This window comes from Oncorhynchus mykiss, chromosome 2, assembly GCF_057628025.1.
Source record: "Oncorhynchus mykiss isolate SJ-2025 chromosome 2, ASM5762802v1, whole genome shotgun sequence".
Lineage (NCBI taxonomy): Eukaryota > Metazoa > Chordata > Actinopteri > Salmoniformes > Salmonidae > Oncorhynchus > Oncorhynchus mykiss.
Window position 1 is genome coordinate 40,756,906 of NC_143023.1, and position 20,346 is coordinate 40,777,251.

The following is a 20,346-nucleotide window of genomic DNA, read 5'->3' on the forward strand; positions in this document are numbered from 1 at the left end:
CACCAGCAGACCAGTGGCAGCATAGGGTGAAGGACTTTGGCCCATGGCCCAATAAACTACCATTTAACAGATGAGGCTGGAGGAGAGAGGAGGGAAGTGATTAATCTAGCCAGTTGTTCCAGCAAAGTTTGGGAAGCAATACTGCCCAGTCATGGCTTGATGTATCATGACCCTGCATTATGAGAGTGGCCAGGCTGCTGTCTATTCCAAGTATGAACAGAGCTGATACAGTATATGACTGTGTACTTGTCTAAGACTTACAGACCATCAGGTGTTATCTGCTACAGCTAGGCTACACCACTCCGCCAAGGACAAACACCTGGCATGTGGCAAAGACAGCAACCTAGAGGCCAATACAACTTCATAGAGTGTCTCTTGCCACTGGCACATCCAAAGGGAGAATGGGCTGTACAGTGCCTTGCAAAAGTATTCATCTCCTTTGGCGTTTTTCCTATTTTGTTGCATTACAATCTGTAATTTAAATAAATATTTATTTGGATTTCATGTAATGGACATACACAAAATAGTCTAAATTGGTGAAGTGAAATAAAATATTGTTTTAAAAAATGATAATAAATAAAATATGGAAAAGTGGTGCGTGCATACAGTGGGGAGAACAAGTATTTGATACACTGCCGATTTTGCAGGTTTTCCTACTTACAAAGCATGTAGAGGTCTGTAATTTTTTATCATAGGTACACTTCAACTGTGAGAGACGGAATCTAAAACAAAAGTCCAGAAAATCACATTGTATGATTTTTAAGTAATTCATTTGCACAGGGGGAGTGTGGCAGAGTGAGGTTGGAGACCTGAGCCCACTCCTCGTGCTTAACGCAAGAAGCGCAGTACTGGTCAGGCACCGTGTTATGCGGTCAAGCGCACGGTGTCGCCAGTACGCGCTCATAGCCCGGTGGGCTATAAGGCCAGCCCTCCGCAAGTGCCATGTGAGAGTGGGCATCCAGCCAAGGCGTGTTGTGCCAGCCCAGCGTGTTTGGTCTCCGGTACGCCGTTTCGGCCCAGGGTACCCTGCGCCGGCGCTGCGTGCTGTGTCTCCAGGGTGCTGGGAGGGTGCAGTGCGTCCTATGCCTGCGGGGGGCTGGCCACCGCGGACAGACGCCCACCCAGACCCTCCCCTACAGGTTCAGGTTTTGCGGCCAGGTTTTGCGACCTTTGGGGGGGGGGGGGGGGGGGGGGGTACTGTCACGTTCTGACCTTAGTTCCTTTGTTATGTCTTTGTTTTAGTATGGTCAGGGCGTGAGTTGGGGTGGGTAGTGTTCTTTTTTCTATGTTGTGTTTATGTGTTTTGCCTGGTATGGTTCTCAATCAGAGGCAGGTCTTGTTCGTTGTCTCTGATTGAGAATCATACTTAGGTAGCCTTTTCCCACCTGTGTTTTGTGGGTGATTATTTTCTGACTAGTGTTTTCTGCACCGATCAGGACTGTTTCGGTTTTCATTTATTTCACGTTGTAATTTTGTATTTTCAGTGTTCAGTCAATAAACATCATGAACACATACCACGCTGCGCATTGGTCTCATTAGTGGAGGACGAAGAATATCGTTACAATATGTATTCACCCCTTTTGCTATGAAGCCCCTAAATAAGATCTGGTGCAACCAATTACCTCCAGAAGTCACATAATTAGTTAAATAAAGTCAACCTGTGTGCAATCTAAGTGTCACATTATATGTCACATGATCTCAATATACCTGTTCTGAAAGGCCCCAGATACTGCAACATCACTAAGCAAGGGGCACCACCAAGCAAGTGAAACCATGAAGACCAAGGAGTTCTCCAAACAGGTCAGGGACAAAATTGTGGAGAAGTACAGTTCAGGGTTGGGTTACAAAAAAATATCTGGAACTTTCAACATCCCTTGGAGCACCATTAAATCCATTATTAAAAAATGGAAAGAATATGGCGCCACAACAAACCTGCCAAGAGAGGGCCGCCCACCAAAACTCACAAACCAGGCAAGGAGGCCATTAATCAGAGAGGCAACAATAACCCTGAAGGAGCTGCAAAGCTTCACAGTGGAGATTGGAGTATCTGTCCATAGGACCACTTTAAGCCGTACACTCCACAGAGCTGGACTTTACAGATTCAGAAAACGTTCATGTCCTCAAAGAGACAATTCATTTTGCAGCGATCACAATAAAGAAAATAACATATTAAAAATAACATGTTAAAAAACAACATCAAAATAGCAAAGGATATTTACAAGCAAGTATGCTGGATGTTTAAAGAATATTTATGGACTTTAACAGTCAAGACACTTTTTATAAAACATCATACTTATTATTGCAGTATAGCTGGGTTGTGGTATTTAGTTATTTGTTATGGCAAGGAGGTGCGGGCATTGTACTGTACATAAATAGAACATAAGCCCAAAGTCTAAAACCTAAGCACTCAACATTAACAAGCTAATGTAAACACTAAACAGCCTCCCACTGTACATGCCCATGTCATGTGATTATATACACTGCTCAAAAAAATAAAGGGAACACTAAAATAACACATCCTAGATCTGAATGAATTAAATATTCTTATTAATTACTTTTTTCTTTACATAGTTGAATGTGCTGACAACAAAATCACACAAAAATGATCAATGGAAATCAAATTTAGGTCTGGATTTGGAGTGACACTCAAAATTAAAGTGGAAAACCATACTACAGGCTGATCCAACTTTGATGTAATGTCCTTAAACCAAGTCAAAATGAGGCTCAGTAGTGTGTGTGGCCTCCACGTGCGTGTATGACCTCCCTACAACGCCTGGGCATGCTCCTGGTGAGGTGGCGGATGGTCTCCTGAGGGATCTCCTCCCAGACCTGGACTAAAGCATCCGCCAACTCCTGGACAGTCTGTGCTGCAACGTGGCGTTGGTGGATGGAGCGAGACATGATGTCCCAGATGTGCTCAATTGGATTCAGGTCTGGGGAACGGGCGGGCCAGTCCATAGCATCAATGCCTTCCTCTTGCAGGAACTGCTGACACATTCCAGCCACATGAGGTCTAGCATCGTCTTGCATTAGGAGGAACCCAGGGCCAACCGCACAAGCATATGGTCTCACAAGGGGTCTGAGGATCTCATCTCGGTACCTAATGGCAGTCAGGCTACCTCTGGCGAGCACATGGAGGCCCCCCAAAGAAATGCCACCCCACACCATGACTGACCCACCGCCAAACCAGGCAGCAGAACGTTCTCCACGGCGTCTCCAGACTCTGTCACGTCTGTCACGTGCTCAGTGTGAACCTGCTTTCATCTGTGAAGAGCACAGGGCGCCAGTGGCAAATTTGCCAATCTTGGTGTTCTCTGGCAAATGCCAAACATCCTGCACGGTGTTGGGCTATAAGCACAACCCCCACCTGTGGACGTCGGGCCCTCATACCACCCTCATGGAGTCTGTTTCTGACCGTTTGAGCAGACACATGCACATTTGTGGCCTGCTGGAAGTCATTTTGCAGGGCTCTGGCAGTGCTCCTCCTGCTCCTCCTTGCACAAAGGCGGAGGTAGCGGTCCTGCTGCTGGGTTGTTGCCCTCCTACGGCCTCCTCCATGTCTCCTGATGTACTGGCCTGTCTCCTGGTAGCGCCTCCATGCTCTGGACACTACGCTGACAGACACAGCAAACCTTCTTGCCACAGCTCGCATTGATGTGCCATCCTGGGATGAGCTGCACTACCTGAGCCACTTGTGTGGGTTGTAGAATCCGTCTCATGCTATCACTAGAGTGAAAGCACCGCCAGCATTCAAAAGTGACCAAAACATCAGCCAGGAAGCATAGGAACTGAGAAGTGGTCTGTGGTTGCCACCTGCAGAACCACTCCTTTATTGGGGGTGTCTGGCTAATTGCCTATAATTTCCACCTGTTGTCTATTCCATTTGCACAACAGCATGTGAAATTTATTGTCAATCAGTGTTGCTTCCTAAGTGGACAGTTTGATTTCACAGAAGTGTGATTGACTTGGAGTTACATTGTGTTGTTTAAGTGTTCCCTTTATTTGAGCAGTGTATGATTAGATTAATCTATTTTACTAATTTCAATTAACTTTATGAGCAATTTCAAGTGTACGGAAGGAAATATGATCAAGCATCAGCCTCTGGGCATCTAAAGGTCAATTCTTGGTGGATTATTAATAAGCAGGTGGCTCAGTGGCGTATGCCTTAGAGATTGTTTTGGAGGGTTGGCACGCAAACCTTAGCTGCATTTGAGATGTTTTGACAACGTCTTTCAGGGGAGGACAAGGCCGGGTGGCTTAGAGCATTACGAGAAAATAAAATTGGAGTATATTCTTTTTCCATTAGAGACAGAAAAGGAGGGAGTATAATAGAGAGAAAGGGATTAGTAGAGAGAAATTAAGGACTAAAAGGTTGGGCATCCGAGAGTGGTTGTAGAGGTTGACAGTTAGACAGGGTCATAAAATATTCAGTAGTTGGCACTGAAGGTTCCTTGAATGGTTTTTCTAATTGGACCAAGGTCTTGCCCTGACATGTATACTATGGATTATGTTGTAACTTCTCATAATGTAGTGCTGTTTTCTCTTATCTGAATATCAATCAGCTTTTTTATCTCTTTCAGAAGGAATACACCTCAAAAGATGAAAGCAAAAACAGGAAGGCAAGGCTGTGTGTGTGTGTGTGTGTGTGTGTGTGTGTGTGTGTGTGTGTGTGTGTGTGTGTGTGTGTGTGTGTGTGTGTGTGTGTGTGTGTGTGTGAACCAGATTGGCAGCTTAAAGAAGACATTCATATTTTGATGAAAAGATAACGAGATAAGAAAACTTGCAGCAATCATTATCTCATGCTGCTCATTTGATTAACCTTTCTAGGCAGGGATCATTTAATATTATTTTCCATCTACGCGCACTCTCTGCATTATAATTAATTTAATGCTATCAATTAAGGCCTCTACCATAGCATGGCTTGCTTTGCATACTAATTTATCTGGTAGCTGTTTTGTGCTATGGTATGGCTTGCCCCTAAATGTCTATGCAACTGAAATATTAGTCCTATCTCTTCGTGACATTTAAACAATGTTACTGTATCTAATTATAACAGTACTACAGCATACAGTTGCAAATCTTGTTTTAGAGAGAGCAATGTTTGCTATTATCGTGATCAAACCACGTCATTGGGATTTAGTATTAGGTCATACAAACAGCTCTTTGGGTTTTGTATGCAGAGCATACTTTTGCAGGAAAGCTGTTTATTATGGAAAACACACAGGTTGGAAGCAGGGATAGGTTTTGTTCATTAGTCAAATTAAATAAGCTTTACTTCAGGCCAAATGTCGTTCATTTTTGGAGACGAAACATGCCAAACATTGAGAAGTCTGTTGGCAAAGAAACCACTGCAAATATGAAATATAAAAAAAGTCATATTTTTGTTGTTGTGAAGTTTAGCTTGAAAGTTAGATTAGAAAAGGAATGTTCTCACAAAATGCTCTGTAATAAATAATTCCGGGAATTAGCATAAAATAGAATTACATCAAAGTCGAAGCTTTAGAATAGATAGATATTCATAAATTCGTGGACTCCTACCTGACAACCCTGCAATAGTCAGATACACATTCACGTGTCAGTTTAAGATTAATGACAATCCATCACAGCCAGTCACCTATGACCCCAACATTTTAATTATACTTCAGATGACTTGCTCAGCAAACACACCCAGGAGATTATTTAGCCTAAAGGAATGCCCCCTCCTGAGAGAATGCAGCAGGTCAGAAATTGAAATATGTTTGGTGATAATAGATGAAACTTGTCCACATGGTGAAAAACAAAGGGAACAATAGCATTTTTTACCTCTTCCTCTATAATAACATCACCATTTTGCAAGAGTGCCATTGAATTGATACCAAAACAGTTTGGGGATTCAATTGACAGTTTGACTATTTTTGAAAATACACTGACTGTACAAAACATTCAAATATTGAGTTGCATCCCTTTTGCCCTCAGAACAGCCTCAATTATTTGGTGCATGTACTACAAGATGTCTAAAGCATTCCACGGGGATGCTGGCCCATGTTGACACCAAGTTGGCTGGATGCCCTTTGGGTAGTGGACCATTCTTGTTACTCGTGGGAAACTGTTGAGCATGAAAAACCCAGCAACATTACAGTTCTTGCTTGGCACAATTAAACCGGTGGGCCTGGCACCTACTACCATGCAACGTTCAAAGGCACTTAACCATTGTGTTGTCTTAAGGGTGAAAAATGACCCGCCACTATGTTGAACAGCAGAGAAAACCCCCTAAATTAATTTTTTTCAACTTGAAATTTGATTACTTTTCCTAGAGTGACCACAACATTAGAAAAAGTAAAACATCGCCTTTGTTCATATTTCCATGAAAGCTGTACACCACCAGGGTACAAAGATTGTCTCAGGGTCATTTTTGACACGGCAGTTATAAAATCATTTACACACCACAAAAACCACAAAGACACACACACATACACACACACAATGAGAAATTGAGATTATGTGTGCTACTGATTGAACTCAGCCAGCAGCTCCCGAAGAGGAAGATCACCATGGTTAGCACAGTTAGAATGAACAAGCCTGAGCTCCCCGTTGCACTCCTTGCAACAAGTGGGATAAATGCCATCTCATCAAAGTTTTCCTTCACCCCCACCACCACTCTAGTTTCTTACCTCCCAAAGAGGAACAAGAATGTGGTCCTCCTGAGCACACTGCACAAAACGGCTGAGATCAGTGATCGTGAAGACTGGAAGCCAGCCATCATCCTGGAATACAACCACAACAAAGGAGGCGTGGACAACCTGGACAAGGGGATTGGAACTCACAGCTGCAGGAGGATGACTGCCCGCTGGCCCCTCATCATCTTCCATAACATCATTGATGTGTCCTCATACAATGCCTTTGTGATATGTAACAAGATCAACCCTACCTGGATGTCTGGGAAGTGGAACAAGAGGAGGGTGTTCCTGGAACAGCTGGGGAAGGCACTTATAACCCCACACATTCAAAGAAGGGATATTCCATATTGTGTTTCATATCTCTTTAGGTATTCCTTGACCAAAACAAAAGCACACAATTTTGGTGGATGCATTTCCCCAAGTCCTTCTATTTGCAATTTGTCCATAAGATGGCAGTGAAAGCCCATTCTAATAACACTTGTGAGTACCTGCAGAATCACACCTATGTGATTATGAGAACACTCCATTGATCAAGTCACATTTGTTTTGTGAGCGGTGTCCATTGCTATTATTTAGGTGGTGTGGTATATTAATATATTAACTATAACTATTCTCTTACTGAATCATGCTTAAATGTCCAATCACAGTGAGGTTTTAGAACGGGATATTTTTATTGGCCATTTGCACATTGATTGTTATTTTTTGCTGTAACCCAACACACCACCCACGGCAGACTGGAAAGAACAAGTACCTTGCTCCAGGGCACAATAGCAGTAACCTGACATATTGACAACAGCAACCATTTGATTGATGTCAACCCAGAGATTTATCACATCAGCCTTGGGATTCGATGCCCCAAATCAACCCTTCAATCTGTATCGATAACTTATTAGACTGAGGTCATCTTGAACTATATTAAATGTATTGTGCTAAGGGTGTCCAGTTATAATTAAGTCTCTTTCCATCTGTACTCCTGTACCTCCTGAACTCTGCCTGTGAGGACGGCTATACTTCTGTCACATTGTGATGATATTCTGCTACATAATATATTTATCACGCTACTGATACGGAATGGGTCGATAGAGTCATGACAATAATAGAGTAATAACACACAGGAGCAGATGGGTCTCAGCGGACAAGACCGTTAACTAATTGATGCATTATCAGCATTCACTTTTTCAGCCATTCAGCCATTGCAATTTGTGTGATATGTTATAAATGCAATTTGTGGAACATGCTACACATTTATTGTGCTTAAAACCCCCTAGAGTCGATTGATGAACCGGTACGTCAATCTCACTAACATAAAATCCCCATCAAAATCTGCCAATTTAGACTAGCAACATCATTTTTTGCATTGGATGCCTTTCAATCCACCGCATCTGCCTACAGTTAAAGTCAGATGTTAACATTCACCTTAGCCAAATACATTTAAACTCAGTTTTTCACAATTCCTGACATTTAATCCTAATAAAAATGCCCTGTTTTAGGTCAGTCAGGATCACCACTTTATTTTAAGAATGTGAAATGTCAGAATAATAGTAGAGAGAAGGATTTGTATCAGCTTTTATTTCTTTCATCACATTCCCAGTGGGTCAGAAGTTTACATTTACTCAATTAGTATTTGGTAGAATTGCCTTGGAATTGTTTAACTTGGGTCAAACGTTTCAGGTAGTCTTCCATGAGCTTCCCACAATACGTTGGGTGAATTTTGGTCCATTCCTCCTGACAGAGCTGGTGGAACTGAGTCAGGTTTGTAGGCCCACTAGCATGCACATGTTTTATCAGTTCTGCCCACAAATTGTCTATAGGATTGAGGTCAGGGCTTTTTGATGGCCACTCCAATACATTGACTTTGTTGTCCTTAAGACATTTTGCCACAACTTTGGAAGTATGCTTGGGGTCATTGTCCATTTGGAAGACCCATTTGCGACCAAGCTTTAACTTCCTGACTGATGTCTTGATGTTGCTTCAATATATCCACATAATTTTCCAAATCATGATGCCATCTATTTTGTGAAGTGGACCAATCCCTCCTGCAGCAAAGCACCCCTACAACATGATGCCTCCACCCCCGTGCTTCACGGTTAGGGTGGCGTTCTTCGGCTTGCAAGCCTCCCCCTTTTTCCTCCAAACATAACAATGGTCATTATGGCCAAATATATATATTTTTCATCAGACCAGAGGACATTTCTCCAAAAAGTCCGGTCTTTGTCCCCATGTGAAGTTGCAAACTGTAGTCTGGCTTTGTTATGGCGGTTTTGGAGCAGTGGCTTCTTCCTTGCTGAGCGGCTTTTCAGGTTATGTCGATATAGGACTGGTTTTACTGTGGATATAGATGCTTTTGTACCTGTTTCCTCCAGCATTTTCACAGGGTCCTTTGCTGTTGTTCTGGGATTGATTATGCACTTTTTTGCACCAAAGTACGTGCATCTCTAGGAGACAGAACGCGTCTCCTTCCTGAGCGGTATGACTGCTGCGTGGTCCCATGGTGTTTATACTTGCGTACTATTGTTTGTACAGATGAACTTGGTACCTTCAGGCATTTGGAATTTGCTCCCAATGATGAACCAGACTTGTGGAGATCTACAATTTTTATTTTGAAGTCTTGGCTGATTTCTTTATGTTCTCCAATGATGTCAAGCAAAGAGGTACTGAGTTTGAAGGTAGGCCTTGAAATACATCCACAGGTACACCTCTAATTGACTTAAATTATGTCAATTAGCCTGTCAAAAGCTTATAAAGCCATGACATAATTTTCTGGAACTTTCCAAGCTGTTTAAAGGCACACTAAACGAAAGACCCACTGGAATTGTGATACAGTGAATTATATGTGAAATAATCTGTCTGTAAACAATTGTTAGAAAAATGACTTACTTGTGTCTTGCACAAAGTAGATGTCCTAACCGACTTGCCATAACTATAGTTTGTTAACAAGAAATTTGTGGAGTGGTTGAAAAACGAGTTTTAATGACTCCAACCTATGTGTATGTAAACTTCCAACTTCAACTGTATGTCGCACTTCCACATCTGTGGTGAAAGGTGGCAGAGCTAGAGCGGTGTTTGTCAGACCATGATACAAAAACATCTGTTGCGTCTGAACAGTTTGACTTACAAACTATTATGACCACTCTATGGAAAGGGGAGACTCACAAACACAATGGTGGTAACCGGTACCGGTTTCAAGAAATTTATGGAAGTATTAAGGAAGTTTTGTACCTACCCAAAAAAGGGGTTCAATCATATGAAATAACCTCCAAAAAGAGTGTGCAAAGTTGTCATCAAGGCAAAGGGTGGCTACTTGAAGAATCTCAAATATAAAATATATTTTGATTTGTTTACCACTTTTTTGGTTACAACATGATGCCATATGTGTTCTTTCATAGTTCTGATGTCTTCGCTATTATTCTACAATGTAGAAAATAGTAAAAAATAAAGAAAAACCCTGGAATGATTAGATGTGTCCAAACTATTGACTGGTATTGTACATTTTAGTCATTTAGACACTCTGATTCAAAACTACACTTTGGTTCGTTCAACCTATTCAATTCAATTTGTCTGAAATCAAATACCGAATTTGACAGATCAATGTGATTTTTTAAATTGAGTTGATGCTTCTCAATTGCTTACAACACTTAATGCGCATCGCATTGCATAGCGATGGGTGCAATGTAGCGGTGGTAAAATATCATAAGAGTTGGAGGCGTGGCCTAATGGGGGCATGGCCTTCGCTTAGTAACTTCTGTTGATGAAATTGCCGCTATTTGGTTACTGTATTCTAATCAGTTATGGTGAAAGTCTGATGTAAAGAAAGTGATTGGAGTCATTTAATCATGCAATGGAACCAACTTAATATCTTGATTAAAAAGGAAATTGATTTAATTGCTTGTAACCCAATTTAAAATGTGGACAGGTTATTCCAAAGTGAAATATCTACTTGATAAAACATGAAACAATGGGTTTTATATACACTACCGTTCAAAGGTTTGGGGTCACTTAGAAATGTACTTGTTTTTTAAAGAAAAGCACATTTTTTTGTCCATTAAAATAACATCAAAGGGCCAGCGTCCTGGAGTCGCCTCTTCACTGTTGACGTTGAGACGGGTGTTTTGCACGTACTATTTAATGAAGCTGCCAGTTGAGGACTTGTGAGGCGTCTGTTTCTCAAGCTAGACACTCTAATGTATGTGTCCTCTTGCTCAGTAGTGCTCCGGGGCCTCCCACTCTTCTTTCTATTCTGGTTAGAAACCGTTTGCGCTGTTCTGTGACGGGAGTAGCACACAGTGTTGTACGAGATCTTCAGTTTCTTGGCAATTTCTCAATTTCTGACGAGTTTCAGAAGAAAGGTCTTTGTTTCTGGCCATTTTGAGCCTGTAATCGAACCCACAAATGCTGATGCTCCAGATACTCAACTAGTCTAAAGAAGACCAGCTTTATTGCTTCTTTAATCAGCACAACAGTTTTCAGCTGTGCTAACATAATTGCAAAAGGGTTTTCTAATGATCAATTAGCCTTTTAAAATGATAAACTTTGATTAGCTAACACAACGTGCCATTGGAACACAGGAGTGATGGTTGCTGATAATGGGCCTCTGCACGCCTATGTAGATATTCCATTAAAAAATCAGCCATTTCCAGCTACAGTACTCTTTTTTCAACGTTAACAATGTCTACACTGTATTTCTGATCAATTTGATGTGATTTTAATTAGTTTGTTCTTTTTTAGGTTTAACCAGAGGGCAAAAGTATGTTCAGTGCTGGCTGGCTTGCCTCTGAACCTAATCAGGGTTGGTCCTGGATGGGAGACCATCTGCTGCTGGAAGTGGTGATGGAGGGCCAGTAGGCGAAACTCTTTCCTCTGGTCTAAAATAAATTCCCAATGCCCCAGGGCAGTGTTTGGGGACATTGCCCTGTGTATGGTGCTGTCTTTCGGATGGGACATTAAACGGGTGTCCTGACTCTATGTGGTCACTAATGATCCCATGGTACTTATTGTAAGACTAGGGGTGTTAACCCCAGTGTCCTGGCTAAATTCACAATCTGGCCTTCATACCATCATAGCTACCTAATCACCCCCAGCTTCCAATTGGCTCATTCATCTCCCCTGTAACTAATCCCCAAGTCTTGGCTGTACACGAGAATGTTTTCTCAGTCAACCTACCTGGTAAAATAAGGGTTAAATAAAAAAAACATTCCTAGAATGTTCTGTTGAACCCAACTTTAAATAGAACCAAGAGGAAACCTGCGGGAAACATTTATGTTGAAGCACTGAAATTCCCACCGAAGAACGTTGTTTCTGAACTATTTGAGAACATTGCCAATATCAAACCAGTTGGACAAATTTCCTAGAACATTTCCAAAATGTTTATTAAATGTAACCATGTTTTACAAGTAATAAAATATCAATATACATGTTTTTGGGTCAAGTTCCTTAAACGTGCTGATAATGTTCCTAAGCCAAGCAACTATCCTGCACCGTTCCTAGAAAGTTGAGGGAAGGTTTTTCGCAAAATAACCATAGGACAACCACTCTCTCCCCAAGCCCTATGAAACATATAGTTCTCAGAATGTTAGGTGCTAGCTGGGAGGTCACTGCAAGTAAGAGAAAGACACTGAACATGTGTGATGCCATGATGTCCAAGCAAGACATTTAGATAGCCAATACACCTGAAAAGTCAAATTTGAGTAGGATTTTACAGATTTGTAACTTGAAATATAGGTTTAGTAATAATCAAATATAACAGTTGGCATTGAATCATATATTTGGTTTATATATTTGGTTTCACACAAACGTAGTTTTCTAAAATTGAGAAACCCTAACTCATTTATTGTTTTAGGCTTTTCCAAAGAGTACCTTTTTTTTTTTACAGTGTACATGTTTTAAGTCCATTGTTACAATTGAACTCCCTGCTCTATCATGCATGCCTACACGGCTTTTCTGTTGGCTACAACCACACTATCAGAACAGCTGGTAGAGAGTAAAGTCACAGTCAAAACGCTCTTTGGAGCTCTGTGCGTAATGACAAGGTTGTCTTCTCAGACTGGAGTTGCGCATGCCATGTCACACCTCTTTACTTTACCTCTTTGCTTTTACTGGCAGTTTGCCTAACTTCGTGCATAAATCCAAACCTGGTCTTCGTATTCATCGAATATGTTTTGCTCGCTCGATTTTATATGATATATATCTCTCTTTCATAACCTCATGGAATTAGTTTGTTTTTATGTTGGATAAGTAATACAAAATACTTTATTGAATAATGACTTGGTTTTTGGAACTAATAGATTTTTAAAGGGAGCTCTCTTGAGGCTATTTTAAATGTAAAGCCTGTGTCTGAAATGAATTACTCCTCCAACTGAACTGGACAGAACTAAACCATGGAGAATGTTACTTCAATTCCAGATAACCAGACGCTTGGTCCATGGACTGATTATAGCATGGAATACAAAGTGGTCAGCATATTTTTTGTGATTCTCATCTGTGGGATAGGAATAGTTGGAAACGTTATGGTGATTCTAGTTGTTCTTACAACCAAACACATGCGGACACCCACCAACTGTTACCTGGTGAGTTTGGCGGTGGCCGACCTGATGGTTCTGACGGCGGCGGGACTGCCGAATATTACACAGAGTTTGTATGGAGGAGGCTGGGTGTACGGATACGTCGGGTGCCTTAGCATAACTTATTTCCAGTACTTGGGCATCAACGCGTCTTCATGCTCTATCACCGCTTTCACTATTGAGCGGTACATAGCCATCTGCCACCCAATAAAAGCGCAGTTTATGTGCACTCTGTCAAGAGCAAAGAAAATCATAGTGGTCGTTTGGGCTTTTACCTCGCTCTACTGCGCCATGTGGTTTTATCTGTCTGACATGAACGAGTTGATTTACGACAATATTACCGTGGTCTCATGCGAATACAAAGTGTCAAGAAATCTTTACCTGCCATTTATCTACTTCACGGACTTTGCCATGTTCTACGTGGTGCCCCTCATGCTAGCCACGGTTCTGTATGGATTTATCGCTAGAATTCTTTTCCTCAACCCATTGCCGGCTGACCCCAAGGAAAACACAAAGTGGAAAAAAGAATCATGCCAAGGAAATAGAATGATGAGCACCAACAATTCATCCTGTAGCACAACCATCCGCTCTCGCAGGCAGGTAAGTTGCAACTCTACTGTTTTAAAGTTTGTTATCTTATAACGGTGTATCTACAGCGTAATAACTACAGTGTGTGTGTGTGTGTGCCTCGTGAATAAAGTGAGGGGAATCAAATTAATGTTCAATCCCAGCATATACTGTACACTCCTAGAAAAATAGCTTCCAAAAGGGTTCTTCTGCTGTCCCCATAGGAGAACCCAGGTTGAACCCTTTTGGGTTCCATGTAGAACCCTGTGTGGAAAGGGTTCTACCTCCAACCAAAAAGGGTCCTTTAAAGGGTTATTTTATGGGGACAGCCGAAAAACCCTTTAAGGTTATAGATAAGACGTTTTTTTCTAAGAGTGTACGGTAACATCCTAGAGAAGGGAACATTTGCCCACTGGGCACAGACGTCAATTCAACGTCTATTCCACGTCTATTCCACGTTAGTTCAACGTAATTTAATTGAAACGATGTGGAAACAATTTTGATTCAACCAGTGGATTGTAAGTAGGTTACAGTGTGCAGCACGAGCGAGTCAACATGCAACGGACCACGTTAATATAGACTCATAAAGCCTCACCTCTATGCTGACAGCACACGCCACTGTATAATGTCGTTTTTAACACATATAGAGCATACACAGCACCTGAGACTGAGCTTGCGAATGGGAGTGGTGTGAGTTTATCTGAAGAAAGGGAGAGCTCCACCATAAGGAGTGGTATTTCAAGTATTGTGGTGCCAGCATCATGTTATAGGAATGCTTGTCACCATTAGGGACTGGAGGTGGAGTACCGGCAAAATAAATACTGGGGTATGTGTACACCATACCGGTTGAACATGAGCCAACACAATATTTAAAACGAAGATGCCAAGAAACCTGTAGGCTGTAGGCTCATTATTTATCATTAACACATGTCACCCTCATTGAAATTAGTGAATGGACTAGAAAACTGGTAGAATACGCTCCAAAATGTGATGTGGTTCGACGAAAACAGTGACATTTTGTGAAGCCAGAGATGAGTGGCAGAGAACGAGATGCTGAGTGGACAATGAACTCATCAATTCAGGTTACAAGTGTAGGCCTAATGAATGACAATCACAGAATGTTTGTAACAGATGTCTCTTTCCATTCATCAAATGGACGCTGCACAGTGCACTGTATGGATGTGGGAATTATTTCAGAGTGGACCAACATGCTGACCACACTGCTCGCGTTGCGTGTACGAGCGTTGCAAAATAAATGTACACATACAGTACATGTTATTCAATCATTGCACCCACACTGCTCGCATGCGATAGCGAGCGTCTGCGTGGCCAGGCACTGAAATAGAAGTTAGTTCTATTTGTGACGCTCAACGCTTTGCAAGTCCCACCTCGCAAATCTCCTCATTGGTTTTTAGGAGCATATACCCACGTGGGTGATTGAAAGATGAACTGACGTCCACACTCCAAGCGGTTGTAGTAATGCACCTTAAAGTTGGTTGCCAACCGCCATATAAAGTCGAAAGAAGAAAAAGACACGTAAGAAGGAGATATGACGAGAAACAAATTGGGTTTACCGTTTTATCTGTGAATTAATTGTCGGAGTAGAGGACCTTGTGCATTTCAGGTAAAATAACGACCCAATGTTTATTTCCCAGGACAAATTAGCTAGCAACAGCAAGCTAGCTAGCTAAATTGCCATAAATGTTTAATGCTTTTCGACCTGTCCCCAAATTAATGTACTTGGTTTAGAGTATGTTTTGATATTTCAACCTGTGTGTCCTGATCACTTCTGGTGTGGGGGGACAAAATCAGCGTGCGCACGATGGCACACACGGACGCACGCACGCGCCCGGGTTTGATCAGCATGTAACACGCATAGGTAGCCAGGTTTACAAGAGCCCTTTGAAGTTATTTAAGTAATAAAATAATCCCCCCCCCAATGTCTTAGACTTGTAGAGGTTAATGTGGCATTAGCATAACCAGTCATGATGTTTTCATCTGACTGTCAAACAATTGTTGGGACGCTACAGACGTTTCGTGAGAAGACCAATTTTTCGTGATGTCTCATGCTCTGACAAACGCCGCTTTATCTCGGGCACCTTCCACGCAGATGTAGAATGCCGACATTGGGGGGTGCGGTGGATTGAGATATCTCTAGTTTAAACTGACAGATTTTGATGGGATAATTTTTTTTTAATGTTACTTAGATTGATGCACACGGGTGCGTCAATAGACTCTTCATTAAAAGGTAATACATTTGAAAAGTTAATACGACACATTTTTACTATTAGGTCCACAGAGATCCTATTAAATTAATAGGGATTCTGTATGTAATTCTACCTGTAAGAAAGTACATCTATAGTACTTTCACCCCTGTTAAAAATGAAAGTAGCAAAGCCCAGGTAAGAAGTTAGAGGAAAACCACCTCAGTCTTCTATTTTTCAGTGGGACAATTACACACATTTGAATGCCAAAGACACACCAGAATGACTTTCCAAGAATTGTTAAGTGTTCCTGAGTGGTCAAGTCTCAGTACTGAATGAAATTTGCTTGAAAATCTGAAACCAGCTTTCAATATTGCTGTCAATCAATGACTCCCAACCAAATATACTGAGCTTAAACAATTTTGACAAAAACATCAGATATACATGTATGTTGCCTGAAGAGTTATGCAAATTTGGTAGAATATTATACAAAATCATTCACAGCTGTAATAGCTGCAAAATGTCCTTCCACCAAGCATTAACTCTGGGATGTGAAGACCTACACAACCAAGACATCTTCGTATTTTAAAATGTGTAATTAATTAGGTTACCTTGGTTGCACGCCCTCAGCTTTGTCTGAAACATTGACCAAGCCAGCCTTGGGCTCTTTTTGTCTCAGTGGAATAGACAAAAAAGACAGATGATGGATCTGTGCTCACTGCTAGGTCATTTAGCAAAACAAGTCAGGATAAGGCTCTGACATAACACACACATCTCTAACTGGCCTAGCGATGAATGGAAACCAATGCAATCCATACCACTTACCAGGGCTTGATTGAATTAACTCAAAAGGTCAAAATTTAATAAGGATAGTGATCAGGAATCTTCCCTTAGCAATGATGATAGTTGCTCCCTGGCCCTATCCAATAAGAGACACATCATTGGCGTGAAACCTCACAACATAAATAAGGATGATAGAGTTTAATATAAACATAATCACATCATAATAATATTTGCAATTAAACTGCTCTCTAGGCTCTGTTGGTTTAGTTTTACAGATGCTGTTTTGTCAGTCTCTTCAGTCTGTGGTTGATATTAATTGTCAGAGGGTGCTCTCTGACCCATTTCAACCACTTTTATTTGCATAGCAGGAACATACATTTTCACACATTTTTTTAACTGGAGTCAAGCTGAATTCTATTCTTTCCCATGTCCTTTGATGAAAATGGATCTTGATTTTCTTCCATGTGTTGTTGTCAGGTGACTAAGATGTTAGCTGTGGTGGTGGTGCTCTTTGCCCTCCTCTGGATGCCCTACCGGACGCTGGTGGTGGTAAACTCCTTCCTGGACAAGCCTTACCTGGACCTCTGGTTCCTACTCTTCTGCCGCATCTGCATCTACCTGAACAGCGCCGTCAACCCTGTCATCTACAACGCCATGTCTCAGAAGTTTCGCACCTCCTTCAAGAAGTTGTGTCACTGCGGTCCGCAGCGATTGGAGAAGCCGGCGTCTTACAGCTTGGCCCTGACCTACAGCGCCATCAAGGACACAACCAATGGAGAGAGCCCTGACCACTTCACTACCGAGATGGATGAGCTGGCCACACCCACACCCAGTGACCAGTTCCTGCCCAGCACCAAGAGGATATCATTCGAGGACACCTCTCTGTCAGGCAGGGTTGCCCTTTGCACTGCCTGACGGAAAAAATAACTCCATTCAGGCAACAATGATTACCTGCAAGGATCTTCTTATCCTTAAGCTCTAGTTTGTGAATTCAAAATGGTCTCCAGCAGCATACTTCCAATTCTATTCTATAACTCATTTTCTGTCGAGGAATTGATTTAATATTTGAGCAGTGCAACGGCAAACATTAAATGCCAAAAAATGTGTTGTTAACAGAGGAAGTACTACTTCATTTCTTTATCTAGCATGGTGAAAATATATTCTCCCCTCTCTCTGTAGCCATCTTAGCACAAAGCACCCAATTATAGGCATTGTTTAAATCCGTCCTAAACATTGTGTGACACACGCATTTCATTTGCAAGGTAATAATCATACTGCTTTCACATACTGAGCAACAGTTGCCATCTCTGTAAAGTGTTTTCCTACAAGGGAAATATAACAAGGGAAAGATGTTATCCCTCTTTTTATCTGGAGAGGTGTAGGCCAGGAACTCAGTGTGTGTGTGTGTGTGTTCGTGTGTGTGTTTTAAAGATAAGCTCACTCTACAGGAAGAATCAAACTGTCTGGGCTGTTGTTAAAACCACCCTGCTACCTTCCATGTTTTAAAACAACACAGAGAGAATGTGATCACTGACCACATTTCAAAGGCAGAATTAAAAGGAGGCAGAGTATCAAAACCATCTCTGCTCAAGGGGTGTAAATATCACACATTGCTTTAAATTGAAACCTGCCTGTCAGAGAAATAGAGATGAGGTGGGATGAAGTTTATTTAAAGGTTACAGATGATGAAAAGGACTGATAACAAAGCAATGACACGCCGGATCTGTCATCCGTATGATTCCTCAATACCATTTGACTTTATAGTAACCTTATTGGCTAAAAGGTTCACCCGATATGAAACGTTCCGCAGGGGCTAGTGTCAAAAATGCAGCATGGTTAAACATCCTGCTGTACCTGTAATGGACTACTGTGGTGTGGATTCAATCAACAAGTGTTGGAGGGTCCAGAGTCCATAGTGAGAAAGATCTTTGATGACTCAGACACCTGGGTGGTTGATGGTTGTCTCTAGGTCAGGGGCCTGACATGACCAGACCAAACATTATGTTGACATCCTCAACAGCAGAGACTGATGGTAGCATTTCCCCATAATGGATCCCCCCCAAGCACAACCCGGCGAGATTAGAGGATTCATCAATGCCAAAGTGTTCTACTTTGTAGATTTAAGGGAGGCTGGTGAGTCATGGTACAGCCATAAAGCACGGGCACAGTGTCAAAAAAACAGAAAGAAAAAGCATAAAAGGAATGAGCATTGATTTAATTTAGAATTCAAATAAGGAAAAAATAGAACGTTTGTTGTTGTTTATTTTATACTGATGAAACGCCCTCTCTGTCCCTTTTAGGATACTGTAAAAATGCTTGCAAATGATTGTGCGTTGCCGTGTGAAATTGATGTACGATGTACATTTTCGATGTACGTTTCAGACCTGTTTTCAATTCATACCTTTGTACCATTTACATTGTGTCTGCCAGTAGAGCTATTTTGTAATAACGTAGTTTGTTTTGTTCAGTTTTATTGTTTGTTCCCATCAATATACAGTATTTTACTATGGAGCGATCAATGTGGAGCTACGCTCTTCTTCTTTGGCAACACTACAACTACAGTAGGTTTCAAAGAAGGTATGTGAAATAATGATCTGTCCCTCTTGCACTTTCATCTACTATCTCCGTTGCACAGTTTCCACCATTAGAGGGAGTGGTGCCTGGTAGCGAGTTTGCAGCATGGACACTGTAAAACAAATGATGTTGTGGTGTGATTTCAAAAAGAAAGACATCTATGTGCTGTATACAGTTATTCTTCAGTCAGCAATGTTGTGTATCCTGGTCTTTCTTTGCTGGCAGTTCTCTGCATTGTAAAAACTACCCTTGTTGTTGTTTGGATGTTTTGTGTTTTGTATTTTGTATTGTCATTTGTCTATAATAAAATGGTCATTGATCATGTACTCTGTCAAATATTGATAATTACTCTCAGAATCCCGAACTTCACGTGTCATGATTTGTTATTAATCTCAGTATATTTGGACACATCTTCACTGTATTTTCATCTAGTCCATTAGGATGCAATCAAAACACATGGTTACTTTTTTTCATCAAAACACTATTAACATCCTCACATAGTGATTTTATAAAGATGACTGCACAAATAAATATCATGAATTTGAACACATACTGTATGGCAGCCAAAATATATGGCAGTTTCCATCTGTTCTTATCACAGCACATTCATTTGTAATAATACATGGGATAATAGTGTGGAAAGCAGCATTGAAAGCATCAGTTTATTTGAAAAGTGCACCCATGTTTTATGCAGTGCTCAAATGTGTTCTCCACACACATGATATTAAATCATGGAGAACTGTGACGACAACTACATAGCAAATCATCAAAATTTTCTTCATAAATCGTACATTGAGATATTATTGAGACATTAAATGGGATGATTATATTGACCACATCAATCTTTTAACGTTGAGCACTATTCGGAGGACCTGGAATAATCTGGCCCCTTGTGAGCAAAGCACTCCATTTTTAGATAGTCCCACTAGACCTGTCAATGTAGTTGTGTTTTAAAGTAAATAGCCTAGCTCAAGTAGATATGAGGTTTACCAGACACACATTTAT

General features: G+C 41.3%; 1 protein-coding gene across 1 annotated transcript; it reads left to right on the top strand.

The window, feature by feature from the left end:
- Window positions 1–12,610: 12,610 nt before the first annotated feature.
- On the top strand, window positions 12,611–19,667 carry LOC110489825 (thyrotropin-releasing hormone receptor). The gene is made up of 2 exons (XM_021562771.3): window positions 12,611–13,813; window positions 17,245–19,667. The coding sequence occupies exons 1-2, from the start codon at window positions 13,031–13,033 to the stop codon at window positions 17,680–17,682; spliced, it is 1,221 nt and encodes a 406-aa protein (XP_021418446.1). The 5' UTR covers window positions 12,611–13,030; the 3' UTR covers window positions 17,683–19,667.
- The last annotated feature ends 679 nt before the right edge of the window (window positions 19,668–20,346 follow it).

Coding starts and splice junctions, on each gene's coding strand:
- LOC110489825 (XM_021562771.3), top strand. CDS start 13,031: ATGGAGAATGTTACTTCAATTCCAGATAACCAGACGCTTGGTCCATGG. Junction 13,814..17,244: donor CCATCCGCTCTCGCAGGCAG/GTAAGTTGCAAC, acceptor TGTTGTTGTCAG/GTGACTAAGATGTTAGCTGT.